The sequence below is a fragment of the Momordica charantia genome (assembly GCF_013281855.1).
Source record: "Momordica charantia cultivar OHB3-1 chromosome 5 unlocalized genomic scaffold, Mcharantia_2.0 BLBB01000005.1, whole genome shotgun sequence".
NCBI classification, from domain to species: Eukaryota; Viridiplantae; Streptophyta; class Magnoliopsida; order Cucurbitales; family Cucurbitaceae; genus Momordica; species Momordica charantia.
The window spans coordinates 10,961,157-10,976,165 of NW_028275163.1; the positions used below are offsets into that span (position 1 = coordinate 10,961,157).

The 15,009-nt window shown below is 35.8% G+C and overlaps 1 protein-coding gene across 2 annotated transcripts in view; it reads left to right on the forward strand.

Moving 5' to 3' along the window:
• Window positions 1-15,009, forward strand: part of LOC111022901 (transcription regulator NOT2/NOT3/NOT5 family protein) — a 44,306-nt gene that overhangs the window by 17,086 nt on the left and 12,211 nt on the right. For both annotated transcript variants that reach the window (XR_002603034.2, XM_022300207.2), the window contains exons 5-10: window positions 1-90; window positions 185-331; window positions 1,209-1,319; window positions 10,799-10,855; window positions 12,065-12,802; window positions 13,242-13,409. Coding sequence is in view for 1 of the 2 variants with exons in the window: in XM_022300207.2 (XP_022155899.1) it covers window positions 1-90; window positions 185-331; window positions 1,209-1,319; window positions 10,799-10,855; window positions 12,065-12,802; window positions 13,242-13,409 (1,311 nt within the window). In the remaining variant the exon portion in view is untranslated. The remainder of the gene's footprint in view (window positions 91-184; window positions 332-1,208; window positions 1,320-10,798; window positions 10,856-12,064; window positions 12,803-13,241; window positions 13,410-15,009) is intronic.

A 15,009-nucleotide genomic window follows, 5' to 3' on the forward strand; every position in this document is an offset into this window, starting at 1 on the left:
GTTGGTGAGTTGGAATCTCAGATTGATAATTTTGAAGCTGAGATTGAGGGTCTCTCTGTGAAGAAGGGGAAATCACGGCCACCTAGATTGGTAAGTAGTGTTGTACTTTGGATTTTCTAAAATGATGTGTTGTTCTTCCTAGATTTTTGGGTTTATAATTAAATATTAATTTTTGCTGTTACAGATTCATCTTGAAACATCTATTACACGGCACAAGGCTCATATAATGAAGCTGGAATTGATCTTGAGACTGCTTGATAACGATGAATTGAGTCCTGAGCAAGTCAATGATGTCAAGGAGTTCTTAGAAGACTACGTGGAAAGGAATCAGGTTTGTTTCTCCTTCCATCTCTTTTTCCAATCATGTTGGACTTTAAGGGTGTGTACTATCTCTTCCCTTTTTGGCATAAGATAGCAGCATTTATTAAGATGATGAAAGGATAAAAAAGGGGGCTTGCATAAAAGAACAATGCAATCAACATAGGCCATAGGTAACGAAAAAGAAAGCCAATTACAACAGATTGCTCCCATTGGTAAGAATTAACGATAACTACAAAACTCCTAAAATGGAGATTTTTTTTAATTGGGCTGTTTAGTCCTTTTTCTCTCCCTTTGGTAGTTTGTATCCATGAACATTTTTCTTCCTTTTCATCCATCGGTAAAAAGTTTGTTTTTTGTTAAAAAAGAATGAAAAAGGAGGCAAAAAGTGATTGTGGAGGGGCTCTGGAATTGGTATTAATCACATATGAATCATAATTTGGCTTGAACACTCCAGGTTTTCGTACCTTACTGTATTATGTTAATATCACAAGAATTATAAGAACCCTATGGCGACTATTAAAATCGTACAAGCTTTTTTAATTACCAAATGTCATTGCATGTTGCTAGATTAGTTGAGGTTCATGTAGGCAGGCCTGAATGTTAAGAAAAGGAAGAAGAAAGAATCATAATTATAGAAGAGAAGAAACTGTACAACATGTAGAAGCATCATGTAATAATCTAGTACATAAATAATAGATTGATATATTTGCAAATACATTTTTATATATCAATATCTGGACTGATTGTCACTTGACTACGAGTACTACTAAAACTGTATGCTTTTATGTCTTCAACTCAATTGATTTTTGTTCATATGACTATATTTCATTTCATGGAATTGTCAGACTCATATTATCAATTGATTCTCAAAACATTTGTTTGTATAGGAGGATTTTGATGAATTCAGTGATGTGGATGAGCTTTACAGCACACTACCACTCGACAAGGTGGAATCCCTTGAAGATCTGGTTACAATTTGCCCTCCTAGCCTTGTGAAGGTTTGGATCTTTCCTCCCTTTGCTCCACATTTAGTTAAACAATTATACTAACTTGAATGATAAGCATTCTTTCATTTAACTGGGGGATGTTGGAATTAGAGATACTCTTCATGTCATCAGTGACCCATGGATAGAGTCATTCCCTTGTATCCATTTTACTTTCAATATTTGGTGCCTGATGTGGTTATGGATTTAAGCTTCTTTTTGCTGATTTTATGATAAGAAGTTGAGAATCTGTTCAAACTACGACCTTACTTTAATAGGATTTGGTATGTAACTTGTACAACTATGTCCTTGAGTTATAAAGATTAAACTAGAGTAACCATAAAAGGGATAAAAAAGAAGGATATAAACTTTAGAGCTCCTTTAGTTCTTTTGTTTGTATGATTTTCTTTCTTTTTCTTTCTTTTTTATTTTTTTTATTTTTATATATATATATAATGAATGCTTTGGATTTAGTTTTTGTGATCCTTTTGTCCTTGGGTTGATTACCAACATTTTCATTTATGTTGTTGGCTAAATGTACCAAGTGGTTCCTAATCTGGTAGGTTTTTCCCAATTTGGTTGTTAATCTTTTGAATTCTCAATTTTACACTTAATATATTAAAAAATCTCAATTACGTCCTCCCATAAAAAAATATTTGTTAAAATTTGTTAATAGAAAGTTTATCCTCACGTGTGTGTATATATACACTTTGAGAGTTCAATGTTATCATTGTATTATTGTTTTGCTTTTTCTAACAAGAAAGAAACTTTTTATTGATATATGAAAAGGAAAAAAAAGTTCAAAGATAAAAACTTCAAAAGGAGTGAATAGAAAACCAAAAAACTATCTTTGGCTAAGTTTAAAGCGTCAAATGGTGTGCTCTATCCAATCTTTTTGCTAATTATTCTCCAAACATGATATATGTTAATTGGGGGGCTTTCATTTTCCCTAGTTAGACATACACACGATGATACTCTGTCTTTTTATTTTTGCTATTTTGGATTGTATCTTTTTATTTTATGTTTTTTCACTCCCTTGGGAGTTTGTATCTTTGAACATTTTAGGTTCATTTTCATCTATCAATGAAAAGTTCGTTTCTTGTTAAAAAAAAAAGAAAACCAAAAAACAAACAATAAAATAAAAGGTTCAAGATAAATAATGAAGAACAAATCATTTACGAACTTTGACAAGTGAACAAGTTTGACCAAACAGAACCATCCCATCAAGCATCATCAAGCTATCTTGTTGAAGTAAAATGCCAATGGAAAATCTTTCTTGGTGATTTTTCTTGCAAATGGCCGATATAAACTTCTAAAATTGTTGAAATTCCAATGGGTCGAATTGACAAATGCTGTCATATTTTGTATCTTGAAGATTGAAAGATTCCAGATTGGAATAAAAAACAATAAGTCTTCGAATTCAAACTTCTGTGATCCCAATATAGCAACGATTTTGTTGGAGCTTCTCAATCCTTAAATGAACTTTCTTAAACAAATATGTTCTCCTTTACGGTAGGAATAGATTGAAGATAAAACGTTTCAGAGATGCTTTCTTTCCTTTTAGTACTTTGTGATCCCAATATAGCAATGATTTTGTTGGAGCTTCTCAATCCTTAAATGAACTTTCTTAAACAAATATGTTCTCCTTTACGGTAGGAATAGATTGAAGATAAAACCTTTCAGAGATGCTTTCTTTCCTTTTAGTACTTCAAGAATACTTCTGCTTGGATTCACCAATGTAATCAACTTTGGCTCAAACAATGACCTTGGGACACCAAATTGACTGTACCAGCTTTTTCTCAACCTTCTCAAGCTTAGAATCTTGAATAAGACAAAAACAAGGCAAATATTCTAGAGGAATTTCTTCGTTGAAGTTCTTTCACAAATGGAAATTGTTAACAAGACGCATCTCAAGGTGACGAGCCTTTGGATTGCCTTAAGGTGAGCTGCAATAAAAAGGTGAGACCTGACTGAAGCGAGACGTACTTTAATAAATAAATAAAATAAAATATATATAGCATGTATACATAGTTGAAAAATGTCAAAACTATAAAGATCAATACTAAATGGTAAATACATCAAAATATTAAAAAGATACGTACAATAACCAAATTCTATTAGTTCCAAAACAACATGAAGTCATTAAGAATGAAAGTAAAACATCAAAAGCCAAGAAATGAAATGGTGTAAATTATAAGCAGTTAAATGAGAATGGCGCTTTTCTCTCTTCTCTCCCTTCTCCCTCATCTTCCCCTTCCACAGGCAACTTTCTTCCTCATGTCAGCAACAATGGCAAAGGTGCTCCAACTAGGTAACTTTTTTTCTCTATAGCGAAGGAAATATGGGAGTGATCCATCTTTCTATCAAAGTAGACAATAAGCTCTTTGGATGCGGTTTTGACAGGGAGAGAAATGGCCATTTTTTGGAAGTTAATGGAAAGACACAACAAGAGGTTCTTTGCCGTAACAGTAGAGGAAGTAGTGGGTTTGGGCTTATAGACTCTTTAGACGATCTTCTATTAAACCCCCAAACCCTGAAGTTTTTTAAGAAAGTTGATCGCATAGATGGCTTTCTCTGGATCCAAAAAGTCACAAATAAGAGGGGGAGTTTTCTTGAAATAACGAGAGTTCAAAGCTCGAGGGAAAAAGGAACTTGGTAGTTCCATCCGATAAGGACTTCACAGGATGGAGTGCTTTTAGACAGTTGCTGATTGATTTTACAAACGGGGTCAGAGAAAAAGGGAAGGACAACTTTGTGGGAAAGGGTAAAGAAAAAAAAAAACTGGGCCATCGTATTTGGAGATTGTAAAAAGAAAAGAGGAAAGTCAAACTCGGATCCATAAGACCATTACCCAGCCAAGTTGCGAGGGAGAAAATAATCAGGAAGTTAGAGGCATAAATTGGATTGATACGTCAGTGGTTGCTAGAAGGGATTTTCATGATGATTTGGAAAGAATTTTGGCGATTCTCCAAACTCCAAGAAGATCTTATTATAAATCCTTTCATGCTAGACAAAGCTCTTCTAAAATGTTATTCCAAAGATTTGGCGAGGTTGCTGGCCACCAATAGGAGTTGGGTGACTTTCGGTCCTTTAACTCTCAAGATGGAACTCTCGGACGCACAGAAACATGGGAGATTAAGAGTGGTCCCTTCGTATGGAGAATGGGTAAAATACACCTCTGCATTTATGGAGCTTGACTACATTTAAAGCTATAGGAAATGCAGTTGGAGGCTTTGAAAACTATGCCAGCAACAACTCAAGTCTGAATGTGTAGAGGTTGCGATAAAGGTTAAAGGAAATTATTGTGTATTCCTTCCAGCTGAGGTGAACTTAATCGATGGGGAAAAGTCTTCATAGCACAAATGTGTTCTTCTCAGGAGCCAAGCTTGATAATCGGAAAAGTGGCTAGAGTTCATTCTGGTTTTTCTCCAGAATTATTTTACAAGGGACCCAAAGGTCAGAGCGCAAACCCAGTGGATAGATGGAGGGTGGAAGACGATTTGAACAGCCCAGTGGTTAAAATTATGTATCCTCCTCAAAGTGGTTTTTACCCAGCAGACAGTCAGGAAGACAGACAACAAGAGGACATAGAAAAGCTGGCTTTTTAGAAAAAGAAGCAAAGTTGTGTCACAAAAAAAAAAGAAGCAAAGTTTGGAGGCAGGCCCCTCGGTTATTGGTCAGCCCTACGCCTCTATTAATTATGGAGAGTCAAAATGTGTGCCCTTCACCTTCAGAAAATGTGCAGAAGTCAGAAAGTTTAGTTTCTGATGAAGATACAAATAAAGGAAAATGAAAGATGGTCACTTTTACCGGGTAAAATCAGTTTAAAATATTTGAGAAAAAGGGAAAGATATGCTCAACCCAAGCTGTCGAGTGTGAAAACGTTCATGGGGTAGTGGAAAATGAAAAAGGAAAGGAAAAATAGTTGACTTCGGATTTATCCTTGTCTAGCCCTGCTCCTTCAGACACAGAGGATGAAATTGAGGTTTTTTCTGACCTCCTGACTTATCACTTGTGTTTTCAGATTGGTAACTCTTTAGAAAACAGCCAAGAATGGGGAAAAGTGAAAGGGGAAAGAAATTGTTGTAGTTGAACTACAAGGTACGGAAAATCATAAGGAGATAGTTCTTGAGTCACCGAGGAAGAGGAGGATTCAGAGGTCCATCCTGAGTTCCCTTTTACCAGAAGGATGTTGAAAGCTTTGAAGCAATAGTCTGTGCATTAGGCCTATTTTATCGAAAGAAAAGGGAAGTGCAGCTAGCAAAAGGTATACCAGGGAACTAAAGAGTCTCATAAGGACTTGGGAAACTGAACCAGACATAAATGAAGAAGACAGTAGAGTAGATGAAGGCCCTGAGGTTTCTACATGAAGATTATCTCTTGGAATTTCAGGGGTTTGGGAGCGGCCTCTAAAAGATCTCTTGTTAAAGATTTGATTTCTAAAATAGGTCGGACGTTGTCATTTTTCAGGAAATGAAGCTGGAAGGGCTGAATAGAAAGTTTGTTAAGTCCATTTGGAGCTCGAAAAGAATCAGTTGGGTTGCTTTAGATGCAGTAGGATCAGAAGGCGGTATTATCATTCTATGGAAAGAAGACTGCATTAAGGTTGTTGATTCCATTTTGGGGTCTTTCTCAGTTACTATTTCTTTTAATTATAACAACTCTTTGAGTGGTTGGATCACAGGGGGTTTATGGTCCAGCAACTCCAAAGGGCAGGGATGTTTTTTGGCAGGAGGTGGCTGGTCTAGCGGGTTTATGTTCAGATCTTTGGTGCATAGGAGGAGATTTTAATGTTGTCAGATGGATTTTTGAAAGATCTGGCGGTGGCAGGGTGACGAAAAGTATGAAATCTTTTAATGCTTTGATCTCTCTGATTTGGATTTGATAGAAGTTTCCCTGAAAGGAGGCTCCTTCACTTGGTAAAGTAACAGGCCAATGGTCTCTTCGCCAAAGCTGGATAGATTTCTAATTTCCTTTGATTGGCATGAAAGGTCAAGGAAATTAGAGTCAACAAGGTTAACTCGTACTACATCTGATCACCTTCCCTCTTTCGCTTTGATATTTTGCTGGAACACCCAGATTTTCTTCAGAATGTTGGAAATTGGTGGGTAAACATGAATCCGAAAGGTTGGCAAGGTTACATTTTTATGGAAAAGCTGAAATCCCCGAAACAGCATCTCAAAATTTGGAATCAGCAAGTTTTTGGCAACATTGGCAACGATAAAATCATCTCGATGAAGGAGATAGATGTGCTGGACAAGATGGAAGATAGAGGGATGTTAACTCCTGAAATGGTTGATAAGAGAAATGCTATCAAAATTAAGTTAACTGAAGTAGTTTTAAAAGAACAGAGACTGTTATTTCAGAAATGTAAATTTTGCTGGCTGATGGAGGGTAACGAGAATACCAAATTCTTCCATAGATGGGCCTCAGCGAGAAAGAGTAAGGCTTTTATCTCTTCTTTAGAAAGCTCACAAGGTGTCTTGTTAACCTCTGAAGTTGAAGTTGAAGAAGAAGTGACTAGTTTTTTCAAAAACCTGTTTACTGCAGATGGTGGCTTCAGATTTACCTTGGAAGTTATAGATTGGATTCCTTTATCTTTAGAGAGGAGCTTGAAGCTCCTTTCGAGATAGAAATTCACAGCGATCCTCAGTTTGGGCAACTTAACTTGCCAGGTCCATATGGTTTGACTATGGAATTTTTAAAAAAATCTTGGAAAATCTTGAAAAAAGATTTAGTAGATGTGTTCCAAGATTTTTTTGAAAAGGGGATTATGAACATATGAACAATTGAGACTTATATTTGTCTTATCCAAAGCAGCTGAAAGCCAATAAGGTTAGTGATTTTAGACCTATCAGTCTTACTACCTCTCTTTACAAAATAATAGCAAATGTACTTTCTGAAAGGTTAAAGAGAGTTCTTCCCACCATTATTGTGGATACTCAAGCGAGTTTTGTGGAAGGGGAGGCAAATCATGGATGCTATTCTGGTTGCTTCGGAAATTGTGAGGGCTTATAGAGCTGAAAAGAGGAAAGGTTTTCTTCTAAAGTTAGATATAGAGAAAGATAGAATAAAAAAAACATATATATACATACATACATATATATATATATATATATGTATGTTTCTTATCACAAAAAAAAAAGCAAGAAATGAAATGAAGAAAAGAAAGAAAGAACTAAGCTGTTGGTGAAATGAATGAGAACAAATGAAAGAAATGAGATGAAGAAAAAAGAAAAAAGTATTTGTAATTTGAGGAATACTTGTCTCTCTTTTAAATTGCCAAAGTTTATGGTCTGATTGACCATACCAAAAAGCATATGTCCTTGTCAACTTTGAGAGGAAGAAATTATTATGTCTTATGTGAATTTTGAGAACAAATGAAAGAAATGAGATGAAGAAAAAAGAAAAAAGTATTTGTAATTTGAGGAATACTTGTCTCTCTTTTAAATTGCCAAAGTTTATGGTCTGATTGACCATACCAAAAAGCATATGTCCTTGTCAATTTTGAGAGGAAGAAATTATTATGTCTTATGTGAATTTTGAGAGGAAACAACTTTTTTAGAACAAGATATAAACTTCTCATTGAAATAATCAATGAAAAGGAAGTACAAAATGTTCCAAGATATGAACCTTCAAGGGAGTGAATGCGGCCAAAAGAAAAATAAACGAGAACATCAAAAGAAAAAATCAGAATACGGAAAGAACAAACAACAAAAACCATCAGGCTTGGCTGTGAGTCGAGACAAAAAAGCTTAACCGGATCTTTCGAACTGGTAAGAAAGCTGCCAAAAACTCCAAGAGCTCCGATAGCTAAGAGACAATCAACAATCATATTTGATAATTGGATCAAAATCAAGTCAAAGGAAGCTGAACTTTGCAAAAAAGTGAATCATATTCTAACTTCCATTTAGAAAGCAGCTCCATTGTTTTTCTTAAACGAGCTTCTTCACAATAAGCCATATTCTTTAGCACTTTTTATGACTCCTTTAGAAACTCAAGCCGTTCTTCATTGAAAGAGAATCCCAAAGAAGTAACAGAGTAAGGATTATGTGGAAACATTGTAGAGTATAAAACTTTTAAGGACTTTAGGGCGGGCAGAGAATGACCTCTTCAAATATTAGAAGACAAACAAAAGACCCCCTTTCTTTAAATAAGAGAAGCCTGGGCATAGAAAGACTTTTCATCTTCTCAACCAACAAAAAATTGGAGGAAAGATGGAATAAAAGCTTCTTGGAAAACCTAACCATCAAAATTTTGATTATTCCATGAACTAAGATGAAATCTGCCTTTGAGACTTTTTGTCTTCATATGAAATCCTCCAATAATAAACCACTTGGATAACCAAAAACCATGCAACATTAAAGGCTAACCTTTGAATGGTCAAGGAAACATGCTTGAACTGTACCACTAGAAAGACCAAAAAGTTGTCTTGAACAATGAGAGATGCATTTAAATTAGTACACCAATCAAAAACCGAATCTGTTTGTCAAGCAAGAAGGTGAAAGGTGCCAAGAGTACTCATCAAAATCTGCCCCAAAGACTTTGATTATTCAAAAACATAAAGAAAAAAAGTCTGCATGGAGACTTCTCATTTCCCATGAATCCACCAATAATAAACCACCTTGAAAGCCAAAATCAAGAAGCAATAAGGACTGTCCTTTGTGAACATGAGAAGACATGCACTTATCAAAACATCTTGAGAACTGAATTCTAATGAATGATCTCGAAAATATGCTGCCCAAATAATAACAGCCAACAGCCAAGGGAAGATGAAGAGCCACCCTTCCAAACACACTAAAAGCTCTCATCCAATCTCTTTTGCTTCAAAAACCCTGATCCACTAACGTTCAAACGAGCCAAGCGCAAACCAAACAAGCACAATCGAGAAACCAAAAAATCCTTAAAATTAAAAAGAACTTTAAAGTGAGGCATTCTGCTTCTTGAACATCTTGAGAATCAGGAGGCCTTATCAATTGGAACAAGTGTGGAGGAATGTTTGCTTTAAACGATCTGAATTCTCATCTTCTTTTTGCTTTTCGAAAAGGATCTGAAAGTTTTCCTGAAAAAAATGTTCACTAAAATCTTCAATAGGAATGCTGGCTTTGGGAAAGAACCGAAGCTACTAATTCTAACCGCTATATCATCTTCACTAGCTTCACTATTTGAAGTTTCAAGTGGGTCACTAGTGGAGTTAATTGAGCCGTAAGAAAGAGGCTTGAGCACTTCTAATTTGTCTTTCTTAGTTGAAAACTTCCTTAAGAGATTATTCTTAGAACCAAAAGACTCTTCAGTTTCTTTGTTAAAGGCGGTCTACTTGGGTATCTCAGTTGACTTTACCTTCTCAACAATGTCGACTGCTTTTAATTTATCAATTCGTCTGGTGTAAAAAAAAAAATAATGGGTTGAATAAGTCATTTGGACTTCTTAGGGTTTAGGGAGAAGGAATAAACCTTTGTTCTTTCATTTAATGGCACTAATTGGCAATCATTTAAAGCATTTGCAGATTCCAATACATCCTCCTCCAACCTATTCTTAATTTCTGCTTTATCTACCTCATTAAATGTATGTGTAACTTGGATTTCTGTCTCTTCTAAGGAATTGGATAAAAGTGAGGTTTGAGACTCTTCAACTTCAAATCATGTCTCTTCATCTTCAATCACCATTTTGATGCGTTTGAAATTCAAGATATTAGCAAAATCACTGAGATTGATATTGGCCATTTCTTCCTTAGGGGGTTCCAAATTGCAGCCATCTTTTGCTCTTACAAAGACACTACCCAAAAGTGGGTCTTTTATTTCAGTCTCAGCAGGGAGAAAACCACCTGAATTTTTTTATGCTATTAGTTATTCTGTTGTTTCTTCTCCAAACAGGAACTACCAATTTACAAATATCATTAATCACAGAATTTAGTGAGTGGCGCCAAATATTTCTATGGATTTCTTCGTTCGCCTCTTTCACCGTCAAAGTGCCTATGGTGCCAGTTCTCATATTTGGTTACTTGAAGCTCATGTAGAGGTACCTACGGTAGGATCCGTCATCTTGGCTAAGGTCACCAACACATCACAAAATAATAAGACTATGAAAATAATCTAATAATTATAGCTAATATAAAAGAAAAGACAAATAATAAATATTCACAATAAATATTTAATAAAACATTTAAAACTAACACTCCTCTCAAGCTGGTTAAGATGTCTTCTATTGTCACCTTGTCAATCAACTTTTCGAATTGCAATTTTGGAAGGCCCTTGGTCATTACATAGAGAAATTAATATTACTCTTCTGACCATTACATAGAGGCTTACTCCAAGCTTTGATGTGTTCTTGTGGAGCTGCAAGCTCTGCTATTAGAGATGCAAGCTTCTTGTATGATCCTAATGGTGAAGGAAAAAATTGAGCTTAAGACATAAGTCTCAAGAGCCTTCATATTTTGTCTTTTATAAAACAAGTTGGAAGTTTAGTACCTAAATTGATATGTTATCTTTTGGCAGGGCACACCGGTTCTCAACTTGAAGACTACTTTGGCACCATCAACAACTCAAGTGCCTGTATGTCTTTCTCCATTTATTTTGATGTAACTGAGATTTTACTTTTGATGTAGTTGCTATTATAAATGATTCAGATGAATTTGAAAGGTACCATATGTCTATTAGTATCAGCTATTACCAACTTCGTTGAATTTTTTCATTTTTAGATTTCTTCATGATTAACACTCTGCTTTATTTGATGCGTTATTCTTAAAATGGTTTTTGTGCACCTGTTCAAAATTATGGAAATCTATTATTGCTTATGTAATTTGCATTCTTAGTTGCTGGCCATTGTAAAATGCTCTTTTCTCCTTAGAATGACAGGAAAAGATGAGCATGGTTAAAGCCCCAAGGGGCAGCCAATTTGGTAAGAACTTGGAGTCTCTTGGTCATACCGGCTTAGAGGTTTCAAATCTAATCCTTTGGGTGAGCTTAATACCAAAAACTCTGGATGTCTTTCAGATTCAGGCCTTGAGGCGGGCGCAGGTGCCGCTGAGTATAGGAGAGCAAAGCTCTGACTCCCAATTATCAAAAAATAAACAAAAAAAAGATGAGCCTAGTTAACCGTAGAGTTTTGTAATGCATGATAGGATTCACTTGCATGGGATTGATTTTTGCACAATAGTATTTCTTTTTATTTGTTGGAATGTCAATGAGGCATAACTTTTTGCTATTGAATTGGAATCTCAGTTGAAATTATTGCTAACATATTTCAAGGCTAACAATTGTTCCTGGTTAATTTGCTTTAGATTTAGAAGACGTATTATTAATGAAATATTATTTTGGTCAAAGTTTTGATAGTTTTCCATAGAGCTTTATCCTACATTTAGGTGTTCAATAGTCTTGTACAAGCCCTGTGGGCGAGGGTTTGGGGTCTTTTGGTTGTACCGGCTTTAGAGGTCTCAAGTTCGAACGTTTGGGTGAGTATACCAAAATTTTTTAATGTTTCTCAGGTTCGGGCTCTGGGGCAGGTGCGAGTGTCTCCGGGTATAGGAGAGCAAAGCTCCGACTCTTGATTCTAAAAAAAAAAGAAAAAGTCTTGTATAGAGAGCTTTATAGGATTTGCATGTAAATTAGTGAGGTACATTTGAGTCTAAGCTTTTGAATTGAATGTGCTAACTGCTTTTTCTGCTGTACCTATTAAACAGAATACATTTTAGACTGTTCTTATTTCTTAAATATCGTACTGTATAGTTGCTGCAGTACATTATTAACAGATGATGTTTCCAGGTTGCTGCTGCTGCTAATCATCAACAAAATACTGTCATCCAGGATCAGGTTGATGATTCAACTTTGCCGGATGGTAACTCTGACACTGTTTTGAAGACCCCACCTCCCAAGAATAGTGTCCTTGGTTCTTCTGCGGCTACAACACCAACTGGGAATCATGCAGCCTCAGGTTCTCTGAATGGTGCAGTGCTTGGGTCTGGCTTGTCCGCTCCATTAGCAATTCTCCCAGGTTCAAGTACTGTTCGTGCTGTATTGGAGACTACAGGTGCTCCTAATTCATCTCCGGTAAATCTGCCCACTTCTGCAAAGGATGAAGAAACTAGCTTCCCTGGCCGTAAACTGTCTCCTTCATTTTCCGATTCTGGACTTGTCAGAGGTGGAATGGGAAGAGGTGTCATTGCCAATCAACCACCCTCTAGTTCCTCCCATACTTCTGGTATTGTGGTTCCTAGCACTATAACTCTTGGTAACGTTCCTTCAGCCTCTGAAGTCACAAAGAGAAACTTTTTGGGAGCTGAAGAACGGGCTGGTAACAGTGGCATAACGCAGTCTATGGTTTCCCCTTTAAGTAATAGAATGGTTTTGCCTTCAGCGGCTAAGGTTAGTGATGCAACAAGCACGGTGGATCCTGGTAATGTTAGTGATGCAGCAGCTATAGGTGGTCGAGTTTTCTCCCAATCTGTGGTTCCTAGCATGCAGTGGAGGCCAGGAAGTTCTTTCCAAAATCCGAATGAAGGAGTATGATGCTTGCTCACTAATCCATTAAAAAACTTAAGCTCATTTTTTAATGCGGAATGCTCATTAATGTGGATTATTTATTAAATGATGATTAGTGGGAGAGTTTAAGATGTATCAAAATCAATTGTGGGGTTGATAATGAATTAATTGATGAAGGATGAAGTATCACTAATTATATGTTTTAGTTTAAAAATAGCAAGCTAGTTGGAGATAAGGTGATTGTTTCTCAAGTTTGCTCTGAACCTTGGTTGTCTCCTTAATAAAATATTCATATAAATCTTTAGCGGCAAATGGTTTAATTCCAGATGACTTGGATGTTTAATCATATTTTATATCCCCTAATCTGCTGAATTATCTTCATTTTCAATCTGACTTATTACTGGCCTATTCCCTAAGTTCATATTTTCCTTTCATATGTGATTAACCATTTCATCTTCAGGGGCAGTTTCGTGGAAGAGCTGAAATAGCGCCAGATCAGAGAGAGAAGTTCTTGCAGCGTCTCCAGCAAGTTCAGCAACAGGGCCATGGTACACTTCTTGGCATGACTCTTGGTGGAGGGAATCACAAGCAGTTTTCTTCGCAACAACAAAGTTCACTTCTGCAGCAGGTTTTTAATTCAAAATTCTTAGCTCTCTTCTTTATTCTAAGTTGGGCAATTGTTTTATGGAAAAACATTGACCTTTTGCTGCTGCTTTGTAGTTTTTTTTTATTTCCTTTTCCTTACAAGAATGTTCGAACAAGTTGAGATAATTTTAGTTAATTTTTTCCATCCAACCTATAACTAGGATGAATGTATTGTAGATCTCCGTGGAAGTTTTATTAGTTTCTTTAGCTTCTTGGGTAATTATGGTGGAGTCCGACACTGATGTTGATTAGAAGTAAAAGCAGTAACTTTTAGCCAAACTAAACCAAATCGAACTACCAGACCGAAAAAACTTGGAACCGGATTGAACCAGATCAAACCAAGTATAATGCAGAAGGTTCAAATTGGACCGAATCGAAAATCCTATACCGGATTTAGAGAACCAGAACCTGATACCATGAATCCTAAACCCACAAACGGCACACTTAACAGCAACAACCAAAACCCGACAATGGAACTTGACGTCGACAACCAAGGACACAAAGAAGAACTTGGATGAAGAAGAGCAGTAGCAGTGAGCAGGCCAAGATTTCACGAACTTGAACAACAGTGGCCACGATGCGAGCAGAGAAGTCGATGGCATCTGAACTTTGAACAACGACAAGCATCAGAGAAGTCAATGGTGTGAACTCCACGGTGGTGGCAGCAAACAGAGAAGTCGACCAACTTGATGCCATCTGAACAATGGTGAAAGAAACCCATAAGCAGATTCGAAGTAGTATGAAATTGATCTGCAATAAAGGCCGACTGAAAAAAGCCTCAAGGCTCTGATACCATGTCAATTGATAAGAAAAATACTTATATATTAATTTCAAAAATTGATACAAATGTAGACTAAATAGCAACTACAAGGTAGAATAAAAAAAGGAAAAAGAAATCCTTGCCTATTAGAATAAGGAAATCTTTACCTATTAGAACAAGAAAATCCTAAGAAACTCTAGCATATTAGAAACCTAAATGCAATAGGGAAATAAAAGGAAAATTTTTTTATGATTCAACGAATATAATTTAACAGTTAGTTATGGTTTGTGTAAACTGACCCAGATACTCACAATATAAAAAAGAATTCTTGAATTATAGTGATTGTTTTTTTATTAACAAGATAGGAACATCAACTACACTGATGGTTGCTATCGCACCTATGAACTTTCAATCGTAAAACTTGAACCTTCAAACTTTTATAAGATTAAAATTATGGTCCATGTAAAGTTGTAAACTGACCCAGGTACTCACAGTATAAAAAAGAATTTTGTTTTTAGGTGATTATATCTTTGAAGAATTATTGGTTGTATTTCCCTTCATGGGTTTCCTTTCTGTTGTCCATTTTCTTTATTTTGTTTTTAGGAGATTGTATCTTTGAATAATTTTGTTCCTTTTCATTTATCAATCAGAAGTTCTTATCTTGTTAAAAAAAATATCATAGTAAACTGTTGATGTGTTGACTAAAGGACTACCAAAAATACAATTTCACGTAATTGTTGACAAGCTGACAATGAAAGATAGTTAAACTAGGTTGAGGGTCTTGGTTTTGTCAGTAAAATTAGCTGTAAAAATTTAAACGAGG